The sequence below is a fragment of the Tinamus guttatus genome, unplaced genomic scaffold, assembly GCF_059628265.1.
Source record: "Tinamus guttatus ecotype Peru unplaced genomic scaffold, ASM5962826v1 Tinamus_guttatus_pri_ptg000513l, whole genome shotgun sequence".
In the NCBI taxonomy this organism is placed as follows: Eukaryota; Metazoa; Chordata; class Aves; order Tinamiformes; family Tinamidae; genus Tinamus; species Tinamus guttatus.
The window spans coordinates 637,991-664,694 of NW_028289047.1; the positions used below are offsets into that span (position 1 = coordinate 637,991).

At 40.8% G+C, this 26,704-nt stretch overlaps 1 protein-coding gene across 1 annotated transcript in view; it reads left to right on the forward strand.

Moving 5' to 3' along the window:
* Positions 1–15,472: 15,472 nt before the first annotated feature.
* The window catches only part of MUSK (muscle associated receptor tyrosine kinase), a 54,344-nt gene continuing 43,112 nt past the window's right edge, over positions 15,473–26,704 (forward strand). Inside the window, exons 1-5 of the mRNA XM_010211502.2 lie at positions 15,473–15,551; positions 19,270–19,396; positions 22,519–22,670; positions 25,014–25,141; positions 25,654–25,795. Coding sequence (XP_010209804.2) covers positions 15,473–15,551; positions 19,270–19,396; positions 22,519–22,670; positions 25,014–25,141; positions 25,654–25,795 — 628 coding nt within the window. The remainder of the gene's footprint in view (positions 15,552–19,269; positions 19,397–22,518; positions 22,671–25,013; positions 25,142–25,653; positions 25,796–26,704) is intronic.

Sequence of the window (26,704 nt, forward strand, 5' to 3'; positions counted from 1 at the left end):
ATGCATTAATACAAAAACAGAAAATGAATCCCACCTTTGCACAGGTGAAACTTTTATACTAAGAATTTCTCAAAAGCTATGTTATTTCTGAGGACTGTAAAAATATAACTTTTCAAAATCCTAAGAAGTCTAGAGACTCCACATGAACTTCGGTGATTCTTCAGACCAGGGCCTCAGTTTTCACATATCTGTTCCATTACCTAAGCAATATGACATTTAAAATGCCTTGGCCACAGAGAAGGCCGCACGTACAAGGATGTTCAAGCATGTTTTTGGTTTATTAGTTCTACTGCAGACACTTGAACAGATGAATGCAAGAGGAGAAATTGGCTTTATAGTAAAGAAAGAGAGACCTACAGCAGTGACAAATTAATTTCCATCCTGTCATGACTCATGAGACAGTGCTACAGTAATATTAACAAAACGTCATTTAAAGCAGTAGTAATTATTTCCATTGCTAATACTGACTCTTGCTTAACATTTACAGGCTTTGTTACACTGTCATAAAATAAAAACCAACACAGAAACAAACCAGATTATTCACTTTTGAAAGAAAGAACTTTTTTCCTGTTTGTGCCCATGACAATATCATGCCTTATGGAGGAAACCAGACTTGGAGACAAGCTTCAAAAGCAACTCATTGAAGATCCCAGCAAGGACTTGTGCAAGATTTTAAGCACTGTGTTTGGTGTCAGCAAATGCTTTGGTCTCATCTTGCCAGGCATACTACAGATATAGAGCGAGGGAGCAGGACCGGAGCCATCACATCCAGTCAAGGTCTACTTGGTGATCCTCCTAGGGAGACCTTACTTGTTATAACGGGAGTGTGAAGGGAACTGGTGCTTCAGCAGGAGCAAATTTTAATCCTTATTACATGTCAGATGCATTTCTTTCTCATAGTTTTGTGTGCTGTCAGTGCCATATTTCTTCAGTCACCAGGAACAGTGTTATGTGCAGCAGACCATAGATGTGTTTTCACACATCTGTGTGTGAAACATCAAACCCCTTGTGTTTTCATACCCTAGCATTCAGGATCGTTCCACAAGAAATTAAACAAAACATGTCCTGACCAAGGTATTGCCATAGGAAAACAGATTTTTCTTCATGAAATTTTGTAATAATGATCAATTTTGAGAGAAAAAAAATCCTTAAACCTATTGCCACAATAATTCTAATATAATTAGTGTGTCCCAGATGCCCAGTGTTACCCTAGTTCTATAAGCAATGTTTTTGGAGGGAGAGTTGAAGCTTTAATGTGTGACTACTAGATGGTCTTAAGACTGCATATTCCAAACATAGACTTGTAACATGCACTACACTGTATGTAAAGTCCAAATCACAGAAAAATATTTCTTAGGAACTATGTTCCTAAGTCTTCAGTGACTGGAATTTTGTCTCTTTCGGAAAATGGATGTCATGCTATCTAAAAGCTGCATTTTATACCAAGAAACAGCATTACTTGTATTAGACAAACAAATATTGCATAAGCAGACACACAGCCCTCAAACCTGAAACTCCTCTGTACATGTATGGATAGTTAAACTCAGTTAAATTTGGTCTAGCGTGTGTCAGACTATAATTAAATTAGAAGAAGATTGCCCTATCTTCTCCATTGCCATATGAGAATCGTAAATTATGCCACTGGCAGTAGCAGTATTTACTGCAATAACCAACATCAACTGTGGTTACATGTTCCTGTACCCTAATACTGATATCTGGGCCAGGTAGTGGCAGAATAGGGACAAAAGAGTACTTTTCACTCTGACTAGCCATAACTAAAGACTAATTGACATAAACAAGCACTACTGTCACAAAGAGAAGAGCAACTTGCAGTTGCTTGAATACCAGTTGGACAGAAGAGATGGCATAATTTTGTGTTTCTGAAAGACAGTGAGCAGCTGATAAGGATGGCTTTGGCACGGGGTGCTAGACTGGTGGCACATTTGATGTTGAGGACAAAGTTTGAAGGAGAAGAACCATATCCATTTTCTTAGCAAACGAGCGTGGTATTCCCTCTTTCATAACAGAACCATGGCCAGACACAACATGACTTGGCAAAGAAATTGCAATGAAGTGCACTTGCTGGAAATGTTGATACATACTTTGTGAAAAGCATGCTGTATATATATGGTCATTGTGTGACGTATGGTAATTAACTGGACGTGGGTGGACTGCAGGGGGTGAATGAAAGGTCTGACAGAGATTTATAGCTACTTATATTCCAGAAAAGCTTGTGTGGAGGATGTAAATTCAGGTTGAATCCATGTTTTCCAAATACAGAACATCTTTGCTTCGGAAAATCTTGAAATAACACAATTAGAATTGTTCCAGGATAATCTCTTCTCCTGTGGAGTGCAAGGTGAAATCCTCAAAGACCGAGAACTCATCTCAGCTCTATCCTGAGAATCACAGAGCATTTCCCAGAGCTCATAGGCTTTTTCCTAGCCCCAGTGTTTTGTTGGTGGGAATAGCTCTGATCTGTGCTAGGACAGGGAAGGCAGCTGCAGGGCTGGCTGGAAGTGTGAGAAGCAGAGATGTTTTTCTTGTTTTTGAACCACACTTTAAGTCCTCTTAAAAAACAAGTTGTCTGCAAATATATACATATATTTTAAACAAACCTTAACCTACAGGTGGATGTTACTGCTGAAGAGACAAGTTTCAGAGGAACTCGATATATTGTATTGAAATACAATGATGCACATTCTCCCAGATTAAAGCCCTAAACCTCTCAAGGCCTTTTGAAACTCTTCACTTTGCTGTTATGGGTAAATTTGTCACTGTAGAAGTCCGTTCTTCAGAGGCTTTTATTTTCTCTACTCAAAAAGCCTTTTCCATTGACTGGAACAAGGCTATCATGTGCCAGGTCACTTCTGACATCCCCCACCTAAAAGCTGCAGCCTGGAACAATTACGTCTGTGAATCACTCCTCCAGTGTGGGCTATTCCTGTGGACGGGGACTCTTGAACTGGGCCCCAAACCTATCACCAGGGTTTCAGAAGCTAGATTTTGCTCCACTGTTCCCAGCCATTGGAATTTTATCGTATTAACCTATCTTTTGCTTAATGCCCCTGCCCCGAAGGCTATAAGATTATGTAAGATTCCCAGCTTTAATTAAAAAATAAAGTACATTTTCTATTTTTTCCAGAAGAAATTAGAAATGTGATCCTTAACAGCACAGAAGGCAAAACCCACATATTTAAGCCAGCTATGATTTTTTGAGACCTGACTCATGATTTTTGAATGCCTGGGGGAAATTGTAGAGTATTTTCAAAAATACAGCTATTTTTCAGTGTCTGAGCTTGTTTTTTTTTTTTTAATTTTCCTAGGCTCACAGTGTTGCTTAATTTAGGAATTTTTGTTTTCCTGAATGTTTTGAATATTGTAGCACTGTAATGCATTACTGACATTCCAAAAGCAACCCCCCAGGAACCTCTGACATGCATCTGGTGTTAGAGGTGCCTTAACAACTGTAAACATCTGACAGCACGTCTACAGTTCCAAAATCATGCTTGTCCACACACACAACAGTTATTGCTAGATAAATCACTATTGGCACAGTTTCCATCATGATATTTTATTTAGGATGCAAATTCCAACAGTGATAGAAAAAATACTTCATCTTCCAGGGCTTGAAAGCATAGACACAACCGTTATGACGTTCCCCATGTATGTCTCTTGACTCTATGTGGGGGTGTCCCATGTGCCTTACAAACACATGTGACCTTACAAACACATATAGTTCCTCCTTTCTTGGCCAACATACAGGAAAGAAAATTCTCTCATCTCCCTGGGAGATGTCAACAGACATCCACATTGAGATAGCTCCTGGAGGAAAAAGTCTCCCCAGCCACCTGAGCTGGTGGGTGTTGCTGCTTTCAGTCTCTGGAGGGTAGAGGAACAGTGAGGACAATGTGATGCTTTTCCCTGACCATAGGAGGTCAAGGAAAGGGCTGTGAGTGGAATTGACAGAAGACGCTGCTTCCGGACGGCATGGAAGTGGGACACCATGAATTACTGTGCTATGGCTGCAGGCTAACGGGTAGACAGCAGTGCTTGGGAGGGGTTTGCTGGGAGAAGCAGCATGGCATGGGACAAGTATCGCAGGGCCAGGCGCCAGATGGTGGTGTGGATAACACTCCCCAGAGCAAGGGCTAGGCTGAGCAGCAGAAAACTGTGGACAGTGCCTAATAATTTTCTCTCTTGGCTGGGTGTAGAATGGAAAGTGACAGTCATTTGGGAAACATTGTCCAGACTCCTCCTGCTTGTGTCAAAAGCTTTCTGGCCTGAATGGAGAGACGAACTCTGGGGTCCACACAGGCAGGGGAGGATCCTAACTGCTGGACTGTCACAAAGACATTTTTGCCTATGGTAAAATATTGGTTTGTCCTGGCTACACCAAAAACTGTTCCCTGATTGCAGTTGGCTACTATAGCCTTATGTATATATACCTGTAGATTGCATTGTGGAGCTGCAGGAAATACTCTTCAAAGTCCATACCATTTGGCTGTTTACATGCTCCTCTTTGAAATAGTTTCGATCCCTATGAGAAAACACTCAGCAGAAGTGATTCGAGGTTTAGAATGGGTCACTCAGCACTGGAGGTGGGGGCTGAGCAGCTTGTTTGGAGGACTGGGACATTTAACAGTGTGGAGGTGAGTTGCTCCGTATCTCTTGGCTTCAGTAATAGAGACCAGACATGTTTGCTATTATAGGTGGAGCCTACATTGGCTCTCCTATCTTCTTTTAGGCAGCTGTGAGGCATGTTTTGCCTTATTCATAGGTCTATCTTACTTAAAGAGACTCAGTTTTAACAAAAGCTTCAGAATGAGGAATCTGGCTCCTAGTATAAACTAGTTATCACAGGCAGATGCACACACTGAAGTTTAGATGCTTCATAGCCTCTGTGACAGAAGTCTTTACAGAAGCTTCACTTCAAAGGTCTCTATGGCCTAAAACTCTTCTTTCTTAGTTAGTGACAAGGCAAAGAGGGAGTGGAATGATATACAGAACTTGGCAAGTTGCAGAGAGTCTGTGATGTGCGATAAGACAGACAACTGAAGTCTCAATGATGCTAATCAAATACAAGATACAAACCAGTTCTTCAGCTTGCATAAACAAGCATAACTCTACTGCTGGCAAGGAAATCCTGACATTTTACACCAGGTGTAAGTGTGCAGACATTTTGTGGAAAGTCCATGACTCTTTTTCTGACCTGTATCTCCAGCAGTCTTATTAGCAGCAGTAGGAATTTGACTGCTGTTGTCAGTGGAGGTGGCATTTTTCTGCCCAATGAGAGAAACAGGTCTTTGTATTTCCCCCACAGACCATCTTACATGTCCCCAAAAAGCACATGAGATTCAGGGATCTGTCTTCCTGTAGTCCTCTGGGTCATGGCAAGGATAACTTGGGAGATAATGAAACTGTATGCCTGTGTCCAAAGTCTTCAGGTATAAAAGAAATAGGTTGAGCCAGTGGCCACCAGCTTGGTGACTGTACTGAGTCCCCGTGATGGTCCGTGAGGACCATTCCGGTATCCCCGTGCCATCAGAGCCCCGGCTGGCACAGCCACATATCAGCCCTGGGGGAGCTGCACGACCTCTTCAAGCAAGAGGCAGATGGGATTTCAGTCCAGCAGAGCTAGTCTATGTGCCAGAGGGCCCGGAAAGTAGCAGCCTGCTCCTAGCAAATCCCGCAGCTGCTCCGGTACACACGAAGGCATGCACCGCTCAGCAGCTGTGCTGCATTAAGTGCGGAGGTGGGGAGGGAAAATCCAGCTCTAGCCCAAGTCTGTCACAGTCAGAGAAGACACCTCAGAGATGGAGTTGGCCCGGTGCATTTTTGATTCATCCAGATGCTACAGAACTGTCACTGATACTACAGAGAGAGAGAGAGAAAAAAAAAAGGGCAAATATTATGAAAAGGCTCCAGCCAAGTGCTTACAGTAGAAGCACTGACATTTATAACCCATTGATTGCAAGCTGTTTTGGGGACCGGAGCCCAGCTGTGATGAAGGAGACAAGGCGGAGCCTGCACTGTCACTGCCGAGATATCTGATTATCTTACAACTTCTTGGGAACATCACCGCTTAACTAGAGCGGAATGGCACGGATTTTCCCTCTACTGAAGACCACCCACCACAGCGAAGCTACCCCAGGCTGCGGCATGAGGTCCTGGTTGGAGAGGTCCTGAAGTGATGTTCAGAAACTCCCTCTCCAAAGCAGGAAGGACAGAGGCGGAAGGGAAGAAAGGATCCTTGCTCATGCAAACACTCCTCTCCAGTCCCTACTGTGAGCACTGCATATGAGGGAATGTATAAGCACAAGAAGTTATTTGCCCCTATGCAGAAGCTGCCACAGCTCTTGGGAAGGACTCAGAGACAGCTTTCTGGATCAGCTGCTTTTCCATAGAGTTACCCAAGGTGGTATGTGTGCTATACTACTTTTAAGCCAAGATGCTTTGTTTTAGGTCCATATTTTGGGAGCATAAAACAAACTCTGTCCCCTGCCACTCTCTCCTCAGTATATGGATGTTAAATGGCAAAACAGATACAAGACAGTTTCTGATTAGATTTTGATGAAGGCCCACCACCCTCACTGCTGTATCATTTTCTTACCGACTGTACTGTTGATCTATTATAAGTTAATCATTCACAACATATTAAGTGTCAGAAGCATATCATGCTGACCAAACACTTGAGGCTCTGGGGCCAGGCCCATAATCTGTGTATGTTGCCATTGCTTCAAATACAGTTACTGATGCTGCACTGACAACAGTCAGAGACAGGAGCCTCAGGCCAAGTCTGCTGAAGTTAAAAGAAATTTTCTTGTGAAACTATGGGTGTTTGGGATCCGGTTGTTTGTACTGCAATCAGGATAACTCTTCTGAATGTGGGGCAGGAGAGCATAAAGTTTTGTTTATGGTAACAAGTTTTACCTCCGTTGCTGTGTGTTTTCATATGTCTGAATAGGGCAAATTCCATATTTTTTGGAAGACAAGAAAAAGGTCTGCCAGAACATGTGGCATGAAATTCCCAACCTTTGTTTTTATTCAGACAAGCTGTTTGTCTTTGAAGGTGTTTCCCTGCCTTTGAGTTTTATTCTTTTACCAGCCACCACGCCATTTGTTCATCTCGGGCTCAGTGAAGTGAAAAAGCAGACACAACCATTTTACTGCTGGAGGTATCGTGCCCAAGAGGCTTCCTCAGGTGGAAGGAAGTTAACTCACACTGATTTACCTTCCTTAAATTCCTTCACCAGCAAGGCAGAGCCTGCGTAGCAGGCACCCAGAGCCCAGAACTGTGGCTCTGCTTTGCTAAGGATGCTTCCCCGAGACCTGGATCTTTCGTTCTGGTCTTGCTTCTTGCCTCAGGTCAAAATCTCCTGAGCAGATACTGCTGTCATCACGTTTGCTGCTAAAGGTGCTGGAATGTGTTTTTTCAGCTAAAGCCTCTTTTGCTAACAAAGAGGATACATTTACACATAGTGCAATGTTAACTGTGATGCTTCTGAATTAGAGATAGCAATATTTAAATGACAACCAAGGATAATCCTGTAGACACTGGGATGGTCCAAATTACTATAGGCAAGAATGCCACATTGTGTAAAGTTAGCGTCAGGACCTGATCTTTGCAGTTCAAGCCTCTCTCCCATAGAAATGATTGGGATGTCACCACGGATTATTGCTTCAAATGAGCAGCAGGTGAACTCTTAAGAAATAAAGATCACAGGCAATGTTCTCCTCTCAGTTACACTCCATTGACGTCAGTGGGGTTGCCTGGGGTTAACACAAAGCAGAATTTACTACCTCGTTTTTAATGCATATAGCTAAAGCCACCCAAAATATTTTTCAAGAATGCTGCATTGCCTAAAAATGTCCCCAGTTACTTCTGGGCTACACATGCTGCCAAGCCCTGCTTCCTGTAACAGTAACAGAAAAAGCCAGCTTTCCCAGGAGAAGTGTAAGGTGCTGTTTAGCATGTTGCAGCTTGTTGCATGCAGTGCAATGAAATAAAAGGGGATGCAATGCCTTTGGGACCTAAGGGTTGCACACTTCCTGCAATCAGTGATGGCCATCTGCCATTGCCAGCTCCATTTCAGGTGTCCTGTTCTCCTGGCAGACACACTATTGCATGGGTGCAGATACTTCTGAAACTTGGATGTTTCCTCATATGACGCCCATATGTCATAACACCGTCTCTAGATCCCATTTGGCTACAGCAGGGCGGCTGACGCGTTTCAGAAGAGCCATGGTGATGAGTGAAAAAGGTATTTACAGGCCTCTGAACACAAAGCACTTGGGAAAACTGATGTCTAAACTGCATTCAGGACCACAAGACGCAACTGGCAGCCAACGGTGCTAGAGGCTTGTTTGAAGTCAAATTTGTTATTTATTCACAACACATCTATAAATTCCTGCTTCTGAGTTTAGATTCCTAAGTATTTTAAAATAACAAGCAATAACAATAAATAATAACAGCTAAAAAGTGAAAAGCAAACATTTTTCAACCTGAAATGAGGCATCATAGCACATAAATTTAATTTTTGTGCTGTTCCTTGGTTCCAGTTTTGATTACACATATTGTGACAGTAATTAAAATATGTCTCATAGGAGCTGGTAAGAAACGAGCAAATTTTATTTCCTGATGCCTGCATTTATTCAATAGCATCTAATATTGCCATGTGATCGAGGCTGACTTTACTTCTTGGTGCCAGTAAGACTTTACAAGATGCAGTGTTCTGGGATGTACATATATTGGTATCCTTGATGCATTCCAGCCCCTGAAGCACCTCCTCATAGTCTATACAAAGGTGTTATGCCCTGATCATCCTTCAGTCCCCACTGACTTGCAGGCTGTGGTTACTTAACACCTCTCAATATTAAGCACTGTTCTATCCAGACAAGATGGTAAAACTGAGTTAAGTTTAAGCACCTAATGCTGAGCAGCCTGGCATGTGTCAGCCAGGAATTCCAGGATGGAGCAAGAAGCAGGAAACAGATTGCACATGTTCCTTCATTTTGAGCCCAAGGGCTTCCTGACATACAATGGCCAGTTTTACTGGAGTTTTCAATCGGATTTCAGAAAAACTTTATTAGCTTTTTATAATGGGCAAGGCAAAGCACACTGCACTTAGCTGTAGCATTGTCCAAGGAGCTGGTGTCTTTCATATGTGCCCTGTTGCCAGGAAATGCATTACCAAATTCTTCCACCCCCTCCTCCCCTTTCTTCCCCAAAAATTGAAGGCGCAAGGTTCAGCTCCCCCAGGGCCTTTACATGGGCTTTACTAACTCTTTTTAAATGTGGATCTAATTTCTCACTTGTCAGGTTGTGGTGCTATGTGATGGAGAGCAGGTTTTGTAAGTCAGCGGGCACTGTGACTGTAGCTTTCGCTCTTCGGACGTCTTTCATAGCCTGAAAGACTGTAACCAGAGACAGGGAGTAAGGGCCGCGCTCGCCTGTGGTCTCCCTGCTTGGAGAAGCCTCTTCAACTGCCTCCCTGTTCAGCTCGGCAGCCACATTACCCACCCCAGGACCTCCAGATAATGATGAGGATGCTAAAGACAGGGGTCCCCTGAGAGGGACAGCGGTTCCCTCTCGCCTGAAATGGCTCGGGTGTTGACATGACCCTCTTCCAGCAGAGCTGTGGTCCCGTAGTTGGGGACCTCCTTCCCTGCATGGAGGGGTGCGGGAGATAAATGTGCACAGGAAAAGTGGGGATCACCCATGTATGCACCCTAAATATGCTGTGGATAAGAGCGCACATTTGTTGCATATACCCATGCACAGTTACATACCTGCACCACAAATCACTTTCCTCCTTCATTACATTATTTCACTACATTATTGAAATATTTCACTACAGTAATGAAGTGAAAGTTCCACCACATAATTTCGGCCAGCTGAAGATCAGAGGAGTCCAAATTAGGTTGGGCTTGATCTGTACTAAGAGATCCTCTAGGTTAAAAAAAAGAAAAATCCATGGAAGTTTATAGCAAAATTATAGCAATAAAAGTACTCCAAAAAATGCAAATCTTTTATTTGCTAGTATTCATAAAATCTCAAGGCAAAAAATAAACACACATGCACACATACACAAAAATACCCATCATGTTCTATAAATGAGACTTTAGAGTGCAGAAAATGTTGAAATACTAGGAAATTAGAGACTGCTCCAGATTGCTGAAAGAAAAGGGCAAGCCAAGGACCCTGTAGCTGAAGCAGAAAGTCTTTGGATGTAAGTCGATGCTCCTTAAATTAATGCCTTGAGAAACTTAAAAGAAGTGTCTTTCCTTCATTTGGACAATTCAAGAAAAATACAAGCACACAGCACAGCGCAGGCAGCAGGGCAGCCTTCTCCCTTGCACGCCTCAGTCTATGCTGTGTTTGCTACTACTGACACAAACACGGCTATCCTATGGAATTGCAGTTTGGGCTAAATCTCCTTAGAGCTGGTGGTTATAACAGCACCTTTCACTCAGGGACAGGGTAAAGAAGCAAGTTATAATGTGCAACTAAATAATTAAATAGCTGTTAATCTCCTCCCTAAACACTCGTACAGGTTATTATAGTTTTCTCTACCATATAACCATCAATTAAGTAGTGATGGGAGCATACGAAGGTGGAACTGGGAAGACTAGGGACTCCATAACCATTTCAGCAACAGGTTCCAAGACCCAAGCAGTTGGATGGGTTTCACTGCAATGTATTTTGTGAAGACTCATGTATCAGAGAGAGCAGGAGCTTTCAACAAGGTAACACCTGGCACAAGCAGATGCACAGAGAATGGCTCTAAGAGAAAAAGTATTCAGTGTATGTGCTTTTGGGTGGCACCATGGCTCCAGGAGGCTTGGAGCTGTGACCAGGGTGCCCTTTACTCCCATCTCTGTTAAGGGAAACAGAATGGGTGCAATCACTGTAAATAAAGGTGGTTGCATTAAAAAATATCCAGCCCTGTGACCCATTTCTTCTGTTAATTTAATCCAGAAGTCCCCACCTGAGGTTTATCGCCCGGGACAGAAGTAGTCTAGTATCCAGAAATACTTGAAGACAGAATTTTTAAAAGCACTCAGCCTTAGCCAAAGCCCGGGGGAATTGTCAGAGCACTGCCAAATGTCTTGTCACATGCTTGGACACTGCTGAGTAAAAGACTGAGTTGCATATCTTACTTGCAGGTCGCAGCACAGCAGAGTAGCAAAAACACTGCATTCATTTGCTGTGGTGCATTTATTTTCAAGTCAGGTTTTGCTGGCTGGAAAATGTGTAAATGGCCAGAAATACCCCCAGTCATAACCTGACCTGATATGAAATGCAGTATTTTCAGAGAACCAAGGTTCTGCATGGTTTTCCACATGAAACAGCTTTGCAACATGGAAAAATCAGCTAAGTCAGGCTTATCCTGAAGTTACTCAGTGTGTTTTAGCAGTTGTTTTTCTTCTTCACTAACAAGCGCTCTACCTGTGTTGGCCTCTGTTGCTTGCGCCTTTGATTCTCCAGTGACAACCAAGGCTCTGGTCCTACGATGGAAATATGGCTATGCTTAGCCTTGTTGGCCACAACTGTGGCTTTATTCACAGGAGTAGCAGATGAAAAAACAGAATTCACCATGAGGAAAGCCTTATTTTCAAATACAAATATGTCCAGTTATTTATATCAGAGGTGAACCCATTACCCATTCTAGAGTCCCAACCTCAACTAAAAGTAAATGTCTGCTTTCAGAAGTTTTTCTCTGCATACTAATACTTACTGCTTGCACACCAGATAATAAAGAAGTAGTGTGTATTTTTTTCACAGGCTTTTAGTCTATTCTGTCTGGTTCCCATGACTAAGTCACAGAAAAAGGAGTTTATTCATATTAGACACAAATATATATATGGGACATTTCTCCAGGATCCTCCCAGTTCTTTGTCAGGATTTTTTTAGGGAACTACAGCTAGAAGAGGTTTGAAGAGTGCTGATCCACTATGTCTGTACTCATTTATTATTCTGTTGGGTTTAACGTTTATTCTTTTTAAGGCTTGATCATTCTATATATGAATGCAGATGAAAAATAATGGCTTAGTAATTTTTAAGGGATTCTTGTTGCTGGTTAAAAGCAAGTTAAAACAGTCAGTGTAGCCTCTGTTGTGCAAAACCTCAAACTTGCTCTTAAGTCTCAGAGACTATATTTGCATTGCAGTCAAAACCATGACTGTAGCTGCAGCAGTAGCAATCTTAAGATGTACCGGTTTGTTGAGGGGCCCTGTATTTAGTCAGGTAGGTTGCCAGCACTGACATGCATGACATTGCATTAAAATGGACACCTGGGCAGGCCGGATTAGTGCTTACTTGAATATGTCTACATGAATAGCCTCCACACCTCTCCCTGAGACCACTGCCAAAGCAAGTTCATTCTGTCCTTCTGCAGAGGGACTATGTTCCCCAGTTGGACACCTTCCACCAAAAATAACTGGCCCAGCCTGTCTGCACAGATGAACAACTTGGACTATATAGACAGAAAATATCCCAGCTGGTGATGTGGAGGAAAGGCAATTTTCAAAGTATCCAGCTATCAAATCATGGGGTGTTAAGAGTCAAAAACTGTGAAACTTAGGCAGAGCACCTGCAAGAAAGAGGGAGACGAGAGTCATACAGAGAAAATGTCTAGAATGATCCTGTCAGGCAAACAGTGAAGAGCAAATTTTTCTTCATCAAGATGGGGAACTCACAAGCAATCCATTAGCTGAAAGACATTGATCTAAACTATTCAACAAATCCTCAAAAAATCTGACTTTCTTTGTATGATTAAAAATAACTTTGCAAACAATTTGAAAAGGGAAAAAATGGCAATCAATCAAAAAATACTCCATAGCACCTTGTTAGATATGATGTATCCCCTGCAATTCCTCACCTCCCTTGCCTTAGCAGGCACTGACCTCAGAGATGTATATGTGCACTGAACTTGCATGGATATCCCTGGAGCATTTCATGGTGCAGAGAGCTAAGCTGACGTATAAATCTTTGCAGGGACAAAGCTTCAGACTGCAGTGCCTGCAAGCCAGGGACTGCTTCTCATTATGAGCTGTGTAGGCCACTGGGACCGCTTCTTGGCTGAGGCCTGGAGGCAGGACTGCAAACAATAACTATAATTAGCTGTAAACTGTATGCATTTTAGCTTTGTTAGGAAAAAACAAACAGCAAACGCATAACTACTTTTAGTAAAAGTTAAAGGAGCGATTTACTTTTATAAGTTCAAGACTGAAAATATTCTTGGGACCAAAGACAAGTTGATGGCCCCAGTATTTCAGTTCCCCTGATTTCACTCAATAGTTGTATGTTGCGCTCATGTCCCTTTGCTCTGCAGACAGTCTGTATCTGTCCAGATACAGATATATCTTCTTTCTGTGGTGGCTACAGATGATGACCATAGATAACCACTATATATATATTGTCTACTAGCCATCTAATATGTTTCAGCAGAACAAAGTCATTTGTGTCATTTGTGTTCACATATACAATGTAGATTTGCCTTCTTTCAATTTAGAGCAGGTTAGTTTACAACAAGTCTTAATTCAAATTTAAAAAAACATAGGAAATGAAAAAGCATTAACATTCAATAGCCATTACTCTCAGTATAATTTCTAAATATTGTACTCAGAAACTAAAAAAGAGAAGAATCATTCTTGACTTCTACAAGATGGTACAGACCTTAGAACAGAGCTCAGATAAAAACTGAGTGATACAGGGCTCTTTGGTCAGCTCTCTTCACAGAGAGAATATCACTCCAGAATATCAAGTTGCATTTCTATGGAACAAATAAACTAGATGTGACTGAACTTGCGCAAAACAAAAGAAATATTTGTAAGTTCAGCCATAAGTCAAGTTTTCTTTCTTCTCTGGTATAATTATTGTTGTTTTGATGTTGTCGTGTTGTTATGTTGTTGTTGTTGCTAGTTCCAGAATTCTTGGAACATTCTTACCATACGCTTAATGAGTACTTCTGCCTTTAATTCAAGTTCAAGGGAGCATTTGCCTATGGGTCCTTGCTCTCCAGTCCATGTAGCACACCCTCAGAGTATCACGGACACTATTATGTCTTTTCAAACCATTGGATTTCTCACATGCAGTTCTGGCCACCGTTACTCCATTTGCTCCTCAGAGGAAATGCCGCTTATGTATGTACGTTCATTGCAGAAACGATTGCTCATACGAAGCTGAAACTGAGAGGTCCAGCAAGTGAAAGAAATTCCAAAGATCCCAAAGTACCTTTTGCTATGATATGCCACGGCTGCACATTCCCTTCCTTTGAACTATGCCATTTAGTGCTTCAGGAAGCAAAACTCACACCTGCTATGTCGTGTTCCCAGGCATCACCATCAGTTAGAGTCTGCCCAACATAATTACTAATCTTCCTTCCTACTAATGCAAATGTTGCCCCCAGACTAGCTACTCCACACTGCTAATGCTGATTGTAAATGCCAGGAGAACAAGGACTACAAACAACGTGTTTTTTTTTTTTTTTTGAAAACAAGTTGATACAACATAGACAACTGTTATAAGATGGGGGACCGGTCAAGTTATTTGGATTTTCTCAAGTCTGATGCTCCTTCTAAAGCTTCCTAGGAATGTGGCTTTCAGTCTTTCACTGTAAATAGAGAGCTGGTGAATAATAAGATGCGTTGGAGATAATAATATCGGCATCCAAAATCCAACTTAGTTACAGGAATGCCTCTACTCCATGTTATAAATTTCCTGGGCTGTTGCTGATATTAAAATGAAATACTTGTTTTCTCCAAGGGTATAGATGTCACTCCCACTGCATCTCCTCACTTTTCCTTTCCATGGAGTTTATGAGATTTGTTTCCAGGGCAAGGCACTGCTTTTTCAATTTGCTTCAGCAGTTCTCAGTACTGGCAACCTGCTTGGCAAAGAAGACAGCTTTCATGCCAATCTTTCCTGCTCTAGCAAATGTATCTGTTAAGAAAAGAAACGCAATCAGCAGGGGAACAGGTGTTTATTTGCAGCCAATCATGAAAGGTTATAATAAGACAGAGGGAGTCTGTGAAAGAGGATAAAAATGAGAGAGATAAGGACTAAAGTGAAGGAAAATCCAGTGGCAATAGTTATTTTCCATTGCTGTACTTGCATTGTGCTGATATTAGGGCCTGCTGTTTTACTATATTGGGGTAGGGCATTGTTTTGGAAAAGCATTTGGCTATTGTATTCCTCACTGTTTGCTTAAAAGGAATTCTAGAGGGATTTGTGTTCTCTTGTTTCATGAGCCCCACGTTTTCACACTGACCTAAGTGGATACGCACCAGCTGGTCACGTCCATCACCACAGCCAAGTCTGAGAATTCCTGATTATACTTAGATCCCATAGACCCTGCTCAGTTGTTAGTGCACACGCTTTTTGTTAACACAGCATGGTCTAAAATGAAATGGGCAGTGAGCGTCGTACCCGTTGCCTGAAGGAGCAGTCTGTTTTCCTGGATCAAACATGAAAGACCTCCTGAACATCCCCCTCGTACCTATCTTCACCCTGGCAGCCTTCAGCTTGGCTGAGAAGATTCCAAAAGGTTTGTTTAAAGAGTATTCATCCTGCTCTGCTTTTGCTGCTCACTAGGGAGATTTTACAAGGGAAAGACATCTCTGGCAACTGCGGGGTGGGCACTGTTGTAGCATTCCTAAAAGTGCAAAAAAATGTGCTGCTTTCACCTATATCTGCCTAGTGGTCAGTTTCTTGTTTTTAGAAAGATATCACCAAAAATAATCTCATATTTTTGTCACACAATTTTGTATTTGTTTGCCAAAGAATAGCTTTTAGTCCTCTTATAAAGAACAATGAAGACCTTAGTCCAGTCTGTGTGGGATGGATATGTCTCCTGTCAAAGGAATCTTGCAGGTTTATACTACTGAAAGCACAGTTTTGAGGAATCCAAAGAATTATTATTTATTACTCTATATGCTTACAAATATATAAAGCTTAAACATGAAGCAAATAGGAAGCAAATAGCTTTAATACCACTTGAGTACCATTATAGTGAGTAAATATATATAGAAATAAATGTTCTTCATATCTATTGCATAAACCGTATAATTATTATACCAACTTCCTTTCTGGTAGGTGTACACACACACACATACACAGAAAGACACATACAGATGTATACCCCTTCTAGCCAATAGAAGAACTGAATAATAGGTCTGTCCTGAGAAGTTTTTGAGTGCAGACATATTCCTCTGGATTTGCCATATGGTAACCCTGTGGACATATGGTTCCATTATGTAGAGATTATCAGGCAGCCCCAAAATGCACGGCTTCAGGAAAACAAACAAACAAAACTTTCAAGAAGTCACCTGTTATGCCAACAACCCTGCTATTCCCTTGCTGCATTACAGTTAGAAGTCAGGCTTGACTCAGAACTTAAATCTCTTTTCTTAATATAAAGCTTTTGAAACCGAATGTAAATTTTTGCAAAAGCAGTGAAGTAAGTGGGAGAACCATGCTCTTCTTAAAAGCTCTGATGAGACAGGATTGGAGGGACAAGAAAAACAATAAGGAATGGGAGTGATTTTTCCCTTGTGGCATTGTACTGGGAAGATTCCTTCATTGAAGGGAATTCTGCACTGAATATATCTCAAACAATTAAAACACGGCTTATTTGCCATGTTTCCTGAGAAAGGCTGAATGTGCAAGTACAACAAAGTCGTGTCCTACAGTATTAATGGAACCCTTTGTGAGCAGTTTTTAACTAGAGAAGTCGCAATATTTCAAGGCATCCAACACTGCAGTGGAGACCAGCTCTACTTTTTCCCCTTGGTTTCTCCCATTTTAAAATTACAAATCAAAAATCACAACCCAAATTATGGTTCTTTCTGGTGGGCTGAAGGTAGAATAGAATAGAGCTTGGTTTTCTCATAAGAGATAGGCAACAATTTAGCTTGTAGCTGGCTGTGGGTGATTTTGCTATATCCAGAAACCACAATAGACATTCAGGCAAATAGCATTTGAGTGGCTTTAGAGATTTGTAAGTGTTTTGATTTTAAATATTATTTAAAGCCACAATGTAACCTAAAGTCGCCACAGAGCCTGACGAATGTCGCATAAAGATACTGGGTCATCTATGAACAAAATGGTAAAAATATGTTAAAAACCGTGTTAAAACCGTGTTAAAAACTGGTAATATAGGCATCATGAGTTTTGATTTCTTTCCTGAGAGAATAGTGGCTGATGCCAATAGCTGGGCATTTTTAACGGCTCATTATAAAGAAGCACCACTGTGGCCATTTTGGGGCTCCCTCACTGTATTATAACAAAATGGCGGAATACTGCACTGCTTACTGTGTTGTGTCGGTACACCATGTGTTCTGGATTTGTGTCCTTTTTCTCTCTCTGTATAGCAAAAGGAATAATTTCTTGCCCTTCTCTGCTCTCCCAGCATTTAATCATAGTACGGGAAAAGATAAGGCTGTCAAAGAATAACTACAGGATGCATTGCTGTGGCTGAGGAGATTACTCTTCAAGGCTTTCTGTGAGTCTAGGCTTGATTCTGTCTGAAGAGTTGTGTGCTTGTTTTTAGGGGATGCTAGATTAGCCCCTCAGTGGACAATATTATGAAAGATAATTCTCACATGTTGAGCAAAAAGGATACCAGGAAGGTCTTTAACTGCTCCAAATGAATGTATTTACTGTAGAAACTTGAAAATCCTTGCTTGTGCAAACAATAAAATGCTGTCCTTATACACTTGACATCCTGGCTTTTTGTACAAATCTAGCTTTACTCTTTGTCAGAACAGCCATTCTTACTGTGACCACACAGTTATAAAACTGGTTGCTTTCAGTTTGCATTACTGTATGAATTTACATTTCTCAGGGTTAAAAGAACACCCTTCAAAGGAGATCAAGGCATGTGGACAACCGCAATAAAAACATCATATATAAAATGAGACCATAAAATGCTATTTCAGTCAGACTTACTTCCATCAAAACCTCATAAAAATTGTCGTGAAATAACAACAGCCCCTTTGAAGAAGATGGGATAGCCACTAATGGAGGTTATTCTCCAAAGATAGTTTTCACCAGCAGGTAAATTTAGGGTTTATTGACTAAGTGGGATTCATCCCAGGTGCAGTATGCACAGGCAGTATCTTCTATCTAGCAACAAATCAAAGCCTGATATAATTTAAATCAATGATCTCAAACAATAATGCTTATACAGACATGTTTTAATTAATTTTGTGTAAAATCCTTGCTCTATCGTAGCTATAGCTTTAAAATCTTCTTTTTGTATTAGTAATTACTAACTGTGAAATATGAACGCACATATTACATAAATGGTCTTGACACAGATTCATTTGAATTACATTTCAAATGGTCTTTTACATAAATTTGGTAGTCAAATTTAGCAGTCCATTTTTAATGGACTAGTTCATTTACCTAGTTGCATTCCAGCTGCACTCCAAAGAGATTCTATTTTTCACTCCTATATAAATTAAAACAAAAAGAATTAAGGTAAATGCCTTATAACTGACCTCAGTAATTTATGTTGGAGTATCTCATTTTGGCCAGTTTGGGGTTTGGAATGTGCTGTTTACTGTTTGCAAATATTTAAATCTAATTGAACAAAGAAGATTCAGCAGATATTTTGCAGGCAGCCTTTTTCTTCTGTGAAAAGACACACAATGTGCCAGAAAATGCTACAGCAATCAAAACATATCCTGTGATAATTTATGATGGGTAGAGCGTTTTTTTTACTGTGAAGAAACAGGAAGATTCATACATCCGTTGCACATTTTCAAGGTGGTGTTTAAGAAATGTGGTATGGCACTAGTTCATCTAGGCACAGCTGTCAATGAAATCCAGTCCAGCAAATACTGTATGTATGTCCCTCACAGCTATATATTCGAGGTCATTCATGTATCTTTGACTGCAATAGCTGTAATGCATACCATGAGCATGGAGAATGATTCACTAGGAACACCCTTTGATCCCTTCCATCCATGTTTCCAGTCCTTTACCCTTATGATGGAAAATGAGCTTCTAAAAGATAAATTCAAAAAACGTGTGACAGGTTTGAGGCAAAAACCATAAGATACAGTTAGCAGGCTTTTTAACTTTTTTGGTTAGGGAAAATGCGGAAAAGAGAGCATGTGCTATGAACATGGAGGACTTAAAGGGCCTTTACAAGCCTTCCAGTGAAAAAAACAGTGTTTGATTTTAGATCAAAAAATAGAAAAAAAAAGTGATAAAGAAGCCCTCATCTCCTTTGTTCTTACTGTCCTCTCATCCTGCAGCTCCCTTTATAAGCACCCCTCTGGAAACTGTGGACGCACTGGTGGAGGATGTTGCCAAGTTTGTGTGCGTTGTGGAGTCGTACCCAGAGCCGGAGATTACATGGACACGCAACAGCATTCCCATCAGGTCAGGAGCACTCTGCCCATGGCATAAAGGCAGACACTGTGAGGTGGCTGGCATGCTTTCCTTCCAAAAAATTCATATTTTTCTTCATGGTAGAGGCAGTATCTGGAAATATCTGAACTGGTCTAGAGCCAGAGGGACAATGAATGGCTGTAATTTCGGGCAGAATCTGTATTTCTTAAAGGAGTGATAAGAGCACACTGGGGAATGAACAGACATGCAGTTGGTGGGAACAGAAATAGAAAATGTTGGTAATACTAAGGGCAGAGAGTCTGATTTCTTGTTCTGCTGTTTGCAATGAATTAAATGAATGTGGAAAGCCATTTTCTTGGAGACATGGGCTTGTTTTCAATGTAGGTAACCTACTATGTAGGTAACATAGTATGTGGCCTCGAATGTTCTCCAAGGCTCATTTCTGGTTATGTTAGAAGTAGCTGCCCTTCACAACCTTATACCCTTGAGCTTGGATAGAGTCAGGTTCTCTTGCAAGCTATGCCAACAATTTGCTTTTTGGCTTCAAATGGTGCGATTCATTCTGTTCCTCAGTTTACTCATTTACAAAGCAGGATAATTTTATACAATAATTAAAAGCAGCATTGCCAGACTTGCTGCCTGAATGACTGCCATGCACTTGGAAACTTTACATAGAAGGAGTCATACATGCAAAACCACTTTGCTTTGTTTCTGGATCAAACAGGAGAAAGTGCCTTTTTTATGTTATGCACTGAGAAACGTAAGTCATCATGTACTTAGGAGTACCTTGGAAGCGTGTTCTGGAAGTTGCTACTATTGCTGGACCTCCCCCGATGTAAAGTAAACCAAATCCTGTCTCTTAATTTTGAAATCAATTTACACCTGCCAAATGGCTTTACCCTTTCTTGATCTCTATTTATGAGTCTCTCTGTAGTGGAAATTTACAGAACAACCTTTGTACAGTACAAATAAGGGCACTTCTCAGTGGGAGACTTCTCTGTTAGGCAGGTGCACGTGGTTTCCCAAAGCATGATTCTTACTGCTGGGCTTGGGCATCCAAATCACCCATGAATTGTGGGCTCTTCAGACTCTAAATAAATCAGCAGTAGGAGGAGAACTTGCTGCTAGGAAGGCCATATTAAAATTAACAAACAAACAAAACCCCCCAAAACAGTGTTCTACACATATGCATGGTTGCCTTTAGAAATCTTATTTCATTGCTTACAACGGATGATCAGCAAAAACTTGGTCTTAATTCTCTGACAGGGCTTGATATGACATGGAGGTCTAAATTTCCATGGATGTTATTTGCAAATCAGGTCACACTTCTCCTAATGCCTTCCCCATAAGTCACCCCCAAGCCTGAAAATAAAAGCAGGCTGAGGAAGCCATTCACATAAGACCACAGGGGTTGCATTCTTTTCTCTTCCCACTGTCTTTAAGATCCACTCTCCAACTCTAAAATCCTATGGAAAACAGATCCTTTCTGGGTCCAATCTCCATTTCAAAAAGCCCATCACAGTTTTCTAAAAGGCATTCCATTCTCTTTTAGACGAAGCGCCTTTTTCATAACATCAACCAAAAGAGAAAATACTAATCCCAAAATACTAATCTTCTGGTGAGGCCAGAGAACTTGGCTGCTGTATTCCTTTCCTTGTGCTTCTGAGGCAGCAATAGTTGCAATTAAATTGATTCCCCAAAGCTGTGTTGACATTAATAGTCAATACTGGTGAATTAGAAAATTTGGAGCAAAGGCAGGAAAATAGATAAGCTGAAACTATTTCAGTTACTTTCCAAGAGCATGGGTGAAAGCATTTGTAAAATGGAAAAGGATCAAAACAGTGGATATTTTTCTAAAAATGTATAAACATATTTATGTGCATGTATATGTATGTAGTGAACTTCAAAGAGACTAGTTATTGCAGGCAATAAATAACGGTTGTTTTACTGATGAATTTTTCTTCTCTTGCCAAGATTCAGGCACCCAGAATGGATGGTTAACCCTTGAAACAAAGCAATATGTAAACATTCAACTTCTGTGAAAGCAATGTCAGGCCACGGTCAGCATTATTTTTCTGAAAGTACCTTTTCAAGTTATTTTTGATTTTGAATTTCTTGACAAATATACCAGTTATTGGCATATAACCATTCGCTATAGGAAAATCACTTGCTCCATCATTTTTGATCGGAAACTAGACAAACCAGTGAGAGGTTACCAGCCTCTACAATAATGGTGTTTAGTTATTTTGTGTTGTGTGGAGATCACCACATGCAGGATAATCTGTCCAATAGTCTGAGAATTCTCTTATGCATCTGGATAAATAAAAATAGACCTGTCTGCCTATTTTACTGATGTTTATCAGAAGTAAAGGCCAATTGCATGCACATGCAGAAGGTATCAAAAAAGGTAGGAAAGTCTAACACTAAGGGATTTATGAAATGTTGTGCAAATCTTGTTATGCTAAATTGATAGGAAGATTTGCCATATTTTTCCAGAGTTAGAGCTTCCAAACTTTAGAGGGCTTGATTTTTTCTGCACAGTCCTTTTTTTTTATCCATAAAAACAACACTGTATAGTTCTAAAGAAACAGCAAAACAAAACCAAAACCAACCAACCAAACAAAAAAGCACTCCAAAATGCAGACATGGAAAAATGCTAGAGTTTTGGCTTTTTTTTTTATAACAAGAAAAAAAAATCCAGAAAATTATCCATCTAGGGAAAAAAAAAACTATAAAAAATTTCTTTAAAAATGTTTCAGCCAATTCCTATTCCTAAGTCCTTCCCTTGCACTGCATGATTAAACCTAAAATAGGAGCTAGTTGGATTGAGATCACTTGTGCTCACATCGTTGGAGCAGGAGTCAGGACTCCTAAGTCAGGAGTCAGGAACCTAAGATATTTCTGTGAGACATATTCTATCAATATTGCACTGCAGCATTTCTGCCACCACACCAGTAGGAGTTAAGAATTGTGTGGTTTTACTAAGAACCAGAACAAATTGTGAAGCTCATCATGACACTTCCAATGAGTTTCCCTGTCTTTACAGGTTAAAAATAAAAATTATCAAATCGCCTCTGGTAGTGCCACCAGCAGCTCACAAATACCCACACGGTTCCCTCTCTGTGCTCCCTGTGTCCTGTGTGTCCTTGCAGGCTGTTCGACACCAGGTACAGCATACAGAGAAACGGGCAGCTCCTGACCATTTTGAGTGTGGAAGACAGTGATGACGGCGTGTACTGCTGCACAGCGGACAACGGCATCGGCACGGCCGCACAGAGCTGTGGGGCTCTGCAAGTGAAAATGAGTGAGTGCCACAGCAAAACTCAGCCATGTAGAGCACAGAAAGTGGCCTTCTCCCCAGAATTGCCTCACTGTCCCCAGGCCAATGGGAAAAAAACAACAAAACGTCCACAACCCATCTCCTTTCTCTATTTTTGCACATTTATTTGAGTAGATTAGGTTTTGCATTTGGTTCCTTTATCTGGTTAATTGGTTGCATATGGGCCGGGATCATTATAGATCTGCTTGTGCTTTATGCATAAGACTTGCTATCAAATGGCTCAAATCTCTGCTTTCTCGCCCTGTGATGGACTTTGCTGGCCTCTCCTTCCACACCATGGCCCCTGCCTTCTTGCATGTTGCCTCACATCTGGGCAGCCAGCTGCAGAGAGGCCAGGTCTCACAGACAGAGACAGTGCCCAGGCCACTGAACCTGCAAGAAGAGCTCCGATGAGCTCTACCATATGCTAGAAAAGCCTTGTGGCTCCTTCACAGTCCTGCTGCTGTGGCCTGCTCCAGAGGTGGGACATGGCCCACCACATGGTGTAGACCATGCAAGTGGGGAAACTGTTGTTTTTGTAAGTAGCCACTGCAGACTTCCGGGCTGGTTCAACACCTTCATAATAAGGAGTTCCATTTTACATACCTGAGAAGAAGACAGGCAGGTAGGAATCTCTTCCAGATAAGAATGTAATAAAATGGGTTTTAGCCAACATTGGAGCCTACACCACCTACAAAGAGTGAGCCCATGTCCTCAGCTTGCACTGCTGTCGTCAGGTAAGACGCATTATTTTGTGTAAGACCTCAGGGCCCTCAAGACACTTATGCACTAGACAAAGGGTCCAAAGTTTACATGTGTTTACTATCAATATAAAGACTGCCTTCTGTATTAGTGCTGATGCCGTATTTTAGTCATATAAGAATTTAGTTCTTCACCAATTTACTCAGCTATTTGCTTCAGGTTGGTTACTGTCCAGTTGAAGTTTGGTATACTTTCTATTTTTTGTTCCTTTGCTGCCTGGATGTCCTCTGGAATAGAGTTCCACAAGTTAATTATGTAGTGGTTGTATAAGTTTAAAATACTATGCCTCAGCTGTTCCTTCATGGCGTATTAGGCAATCTTTTAACTAAATATGGCCTGATTTGTCCATGATTATTCATTTTGAATAACAAATAATTCTGCTAGACTCACAGGGACTGTGTAGCAAGAATAAAGAAGACCTTTTGAAGAATCAGCTTTGTATGAAACTTTGTAAGCATCACATTTTGAGAGATTATCCCTTCACAGCAATACTACGAACTTGCTGTTTAAACATAGTCATTCACTAATCAGATTTATGCCTGAGCATGTTGAAACCAAGCATATATTATTCAGCTTTTCTTAATAGCAGTTTTGAAAGGCCTGGAACATCATGATATAAATGTAGTTCATCCCACTTTAAAAACGGGAGCCCCGTTCTCACAAATATTTATATACATGACCAGCTCAGTGAAGCTGAATTCATGTGACTACAGATATTTACATAAGCACTTAAGTGATCACTCTAGATGTATACCCGCTTAAACATCTGTTTATAGGAAGGGGTTTGTTTGTCCTAAAGAGCATGATCCTCCAGGCTTGCTAATTGCTGGCTCCTCCAATCACCTGATTAGCTGCAGGTGCTGGCCAGGAGGTGGATGGTCGTTGAAAACTGCTCTCCTTTGGGTTCATTGTATGAGTCGGTAGCCAAATATCTCAAAATGTTAAGATGAAGATCGATTTTACTCCCAACTTATGCCACAGTTCTCTTTAGAGAAAATAAATTTAAATTTGCCCTAAATTAATTTCAGGCAAGTTCAATTTTTTTTCTTTAAGGATATCTCTCCTTTTGCTGGCCTTGTCATAAATCCTTCTCGTAATGCCACCTGCTGAGTTTACATGTCTTCTAGCTGAAATAGAGAGAGCCTGAATTAAAAACAATTTCAAAATCAATTCATGCCAGACCTGAGCTTGTACACAAAGTACTGTTTACACAATGAAGGATGTCAAAACTGGGAATGCAAACATTCTTAAATATTGGAAATATTCTTATCTGCATCTGTTTTTTAATCCAAGTCCTAATTAAAATTGCTGTCAAACTGCACTCTTGAAAATAACTTATGTAATTTAGTTGTTTTTGTATCTGTAAACTGAAACTCTGAAAGCTTCACTTGAGACTCAAGATTTTTCTTAACAAGGCAGCTAATGACCTGTCAATACCCCTCTATCTTTCAGGTATAGGAAGGTCCAGAAAAAAATATCAGAAAAAGTTTTTTGTTTTGTTGACAAAGAACATTTCAGAACTTACACCTCCAGTTCAAGATTATTTCCTGCCCTTTTAAATTTTAGGACCCAAAATAACCCGACCTCCTATAAATGTGGAAATAATAGAAGGATTAAAGGCTGTTCTTCCATGCACTACAATGGGGAATCCAAAACCTTCTGTTTCATGGATAAAAGGAGAAACAGTGGTAAAGGTGAGTAGAAAATAAAAACAAAGTATTGCTAGCTTGTTTGCTAAAGGTATTGTGATAAAATATAAGCATCATTCATGCTATTTGAAAATTTTTCATTCTAAAAAGAAAGCATTTCCAGAAATATAGGGCTTAACATGTCAGCATTTGAAGTAATTCTACGTAATAATATGTTCCTGTATCTCATTTATTTATTACTACTAGATGTGGCCAAAGGTGCAAAATGAATTTGTGAGTATTATCCTAAATAAGAAACTTTCAGCGGCTTTGCTAAGGTTCATGACATTTTCAAAGATGTAATTCACTGATTTGCAAAAATAGGCATGAGTAAGTGCATTGTGCCAATGCTGACCAGGAAGATCTGGACTCACATTATTCCATCCCAGGACAACACAGATCATTTTGATGTGTGTAAGCCCAGTCATTTCCAATGGGGACTTGGTACAGCTCATGTGTAGTCGGTAAAGGATGTTTTTTCTTTCCTGTTAACTCTATCCCTCCCTTTTATTTGTCAGGAAAATGTTCGCATTGCTGTTCTTGATTCAGGGAATTTAAGGATCCACAATGTTCAGAGAGAAGACGCAGGGCAGTATCGATGCGTAGCCAAGAACAGCTTGGGCACAGCCTATTCCAAACCCGTTACAGTGGCAGTGGAAGGTGAGTAACCCTTGAATATGGCTTTGGTTCTGCACACCTACCTTATAGGCAGATACTTCTCCATTAAATTAACCAGAAATATCATTTTGATGTTAACAAATGTATCTCAGAGGTAACCCACAAGGTGATAATGGAAGAGATGGAAAAGAAACCAAAGCAAGAAACCAAAGTTGGTTCATACTCATTGGTGTCCGAAGGGGCTATTAGTGGATGGTCATATCCCACAGCTGCTTTGGCTCTGGTATGAAATTTGTCTGAGTAAGGGCTCCTAGATACGTTCTTAGTCCATTGGCTTTTTCTTCTGATTGATGGTTTCCGAGTGACCAGCTTGTTTTTTGTACAGAAGGTCCTACCATACCACTGGGTTATAGTGTTTGGCTTGTCTCTGAGATAAGTATGCTGCAAAGAGGCTGATTAGAGACAGCTGTGGCTCCAAATGGTGCAACTTTTTACAGTACGTCCTTCCCTCTTCTTTCTGATTTTTCCATCTGAATTAGCTGATTCTTCAGCTGAACAGAGCTGTTCTCCTTGCAGACTCACATTTTCTGCCGGCTCAACTGAACACTGGCTTGATTTTTGTCTCTGATCTTTACTTGCTCAGTGTCGTCTTTCATTTATACAAAGTATTTGCTCTCTGGTATAAATCACCACCAGTTTCGAAGTGCAGAGACCTGTGGGCTGCAGGGGAACTGGAGTGCAGGCATTAAAGCACTCAGTGTTCCTGGATCCTGTAAGAGAAGCTGGAATATGTAAGGTTTTGCAGAGCAGAAGGAATACTTTTAATTGCTTATTCAGAATAGAATGATCTGTGCTATAAAAAGTGCAAAAGGATCTCCATTTGCTGAGTGAGCTTCAGAAGACTGGTACTGGTTACATTTGGTCTGAGAATATCAGAGGTTATTTAGGGTA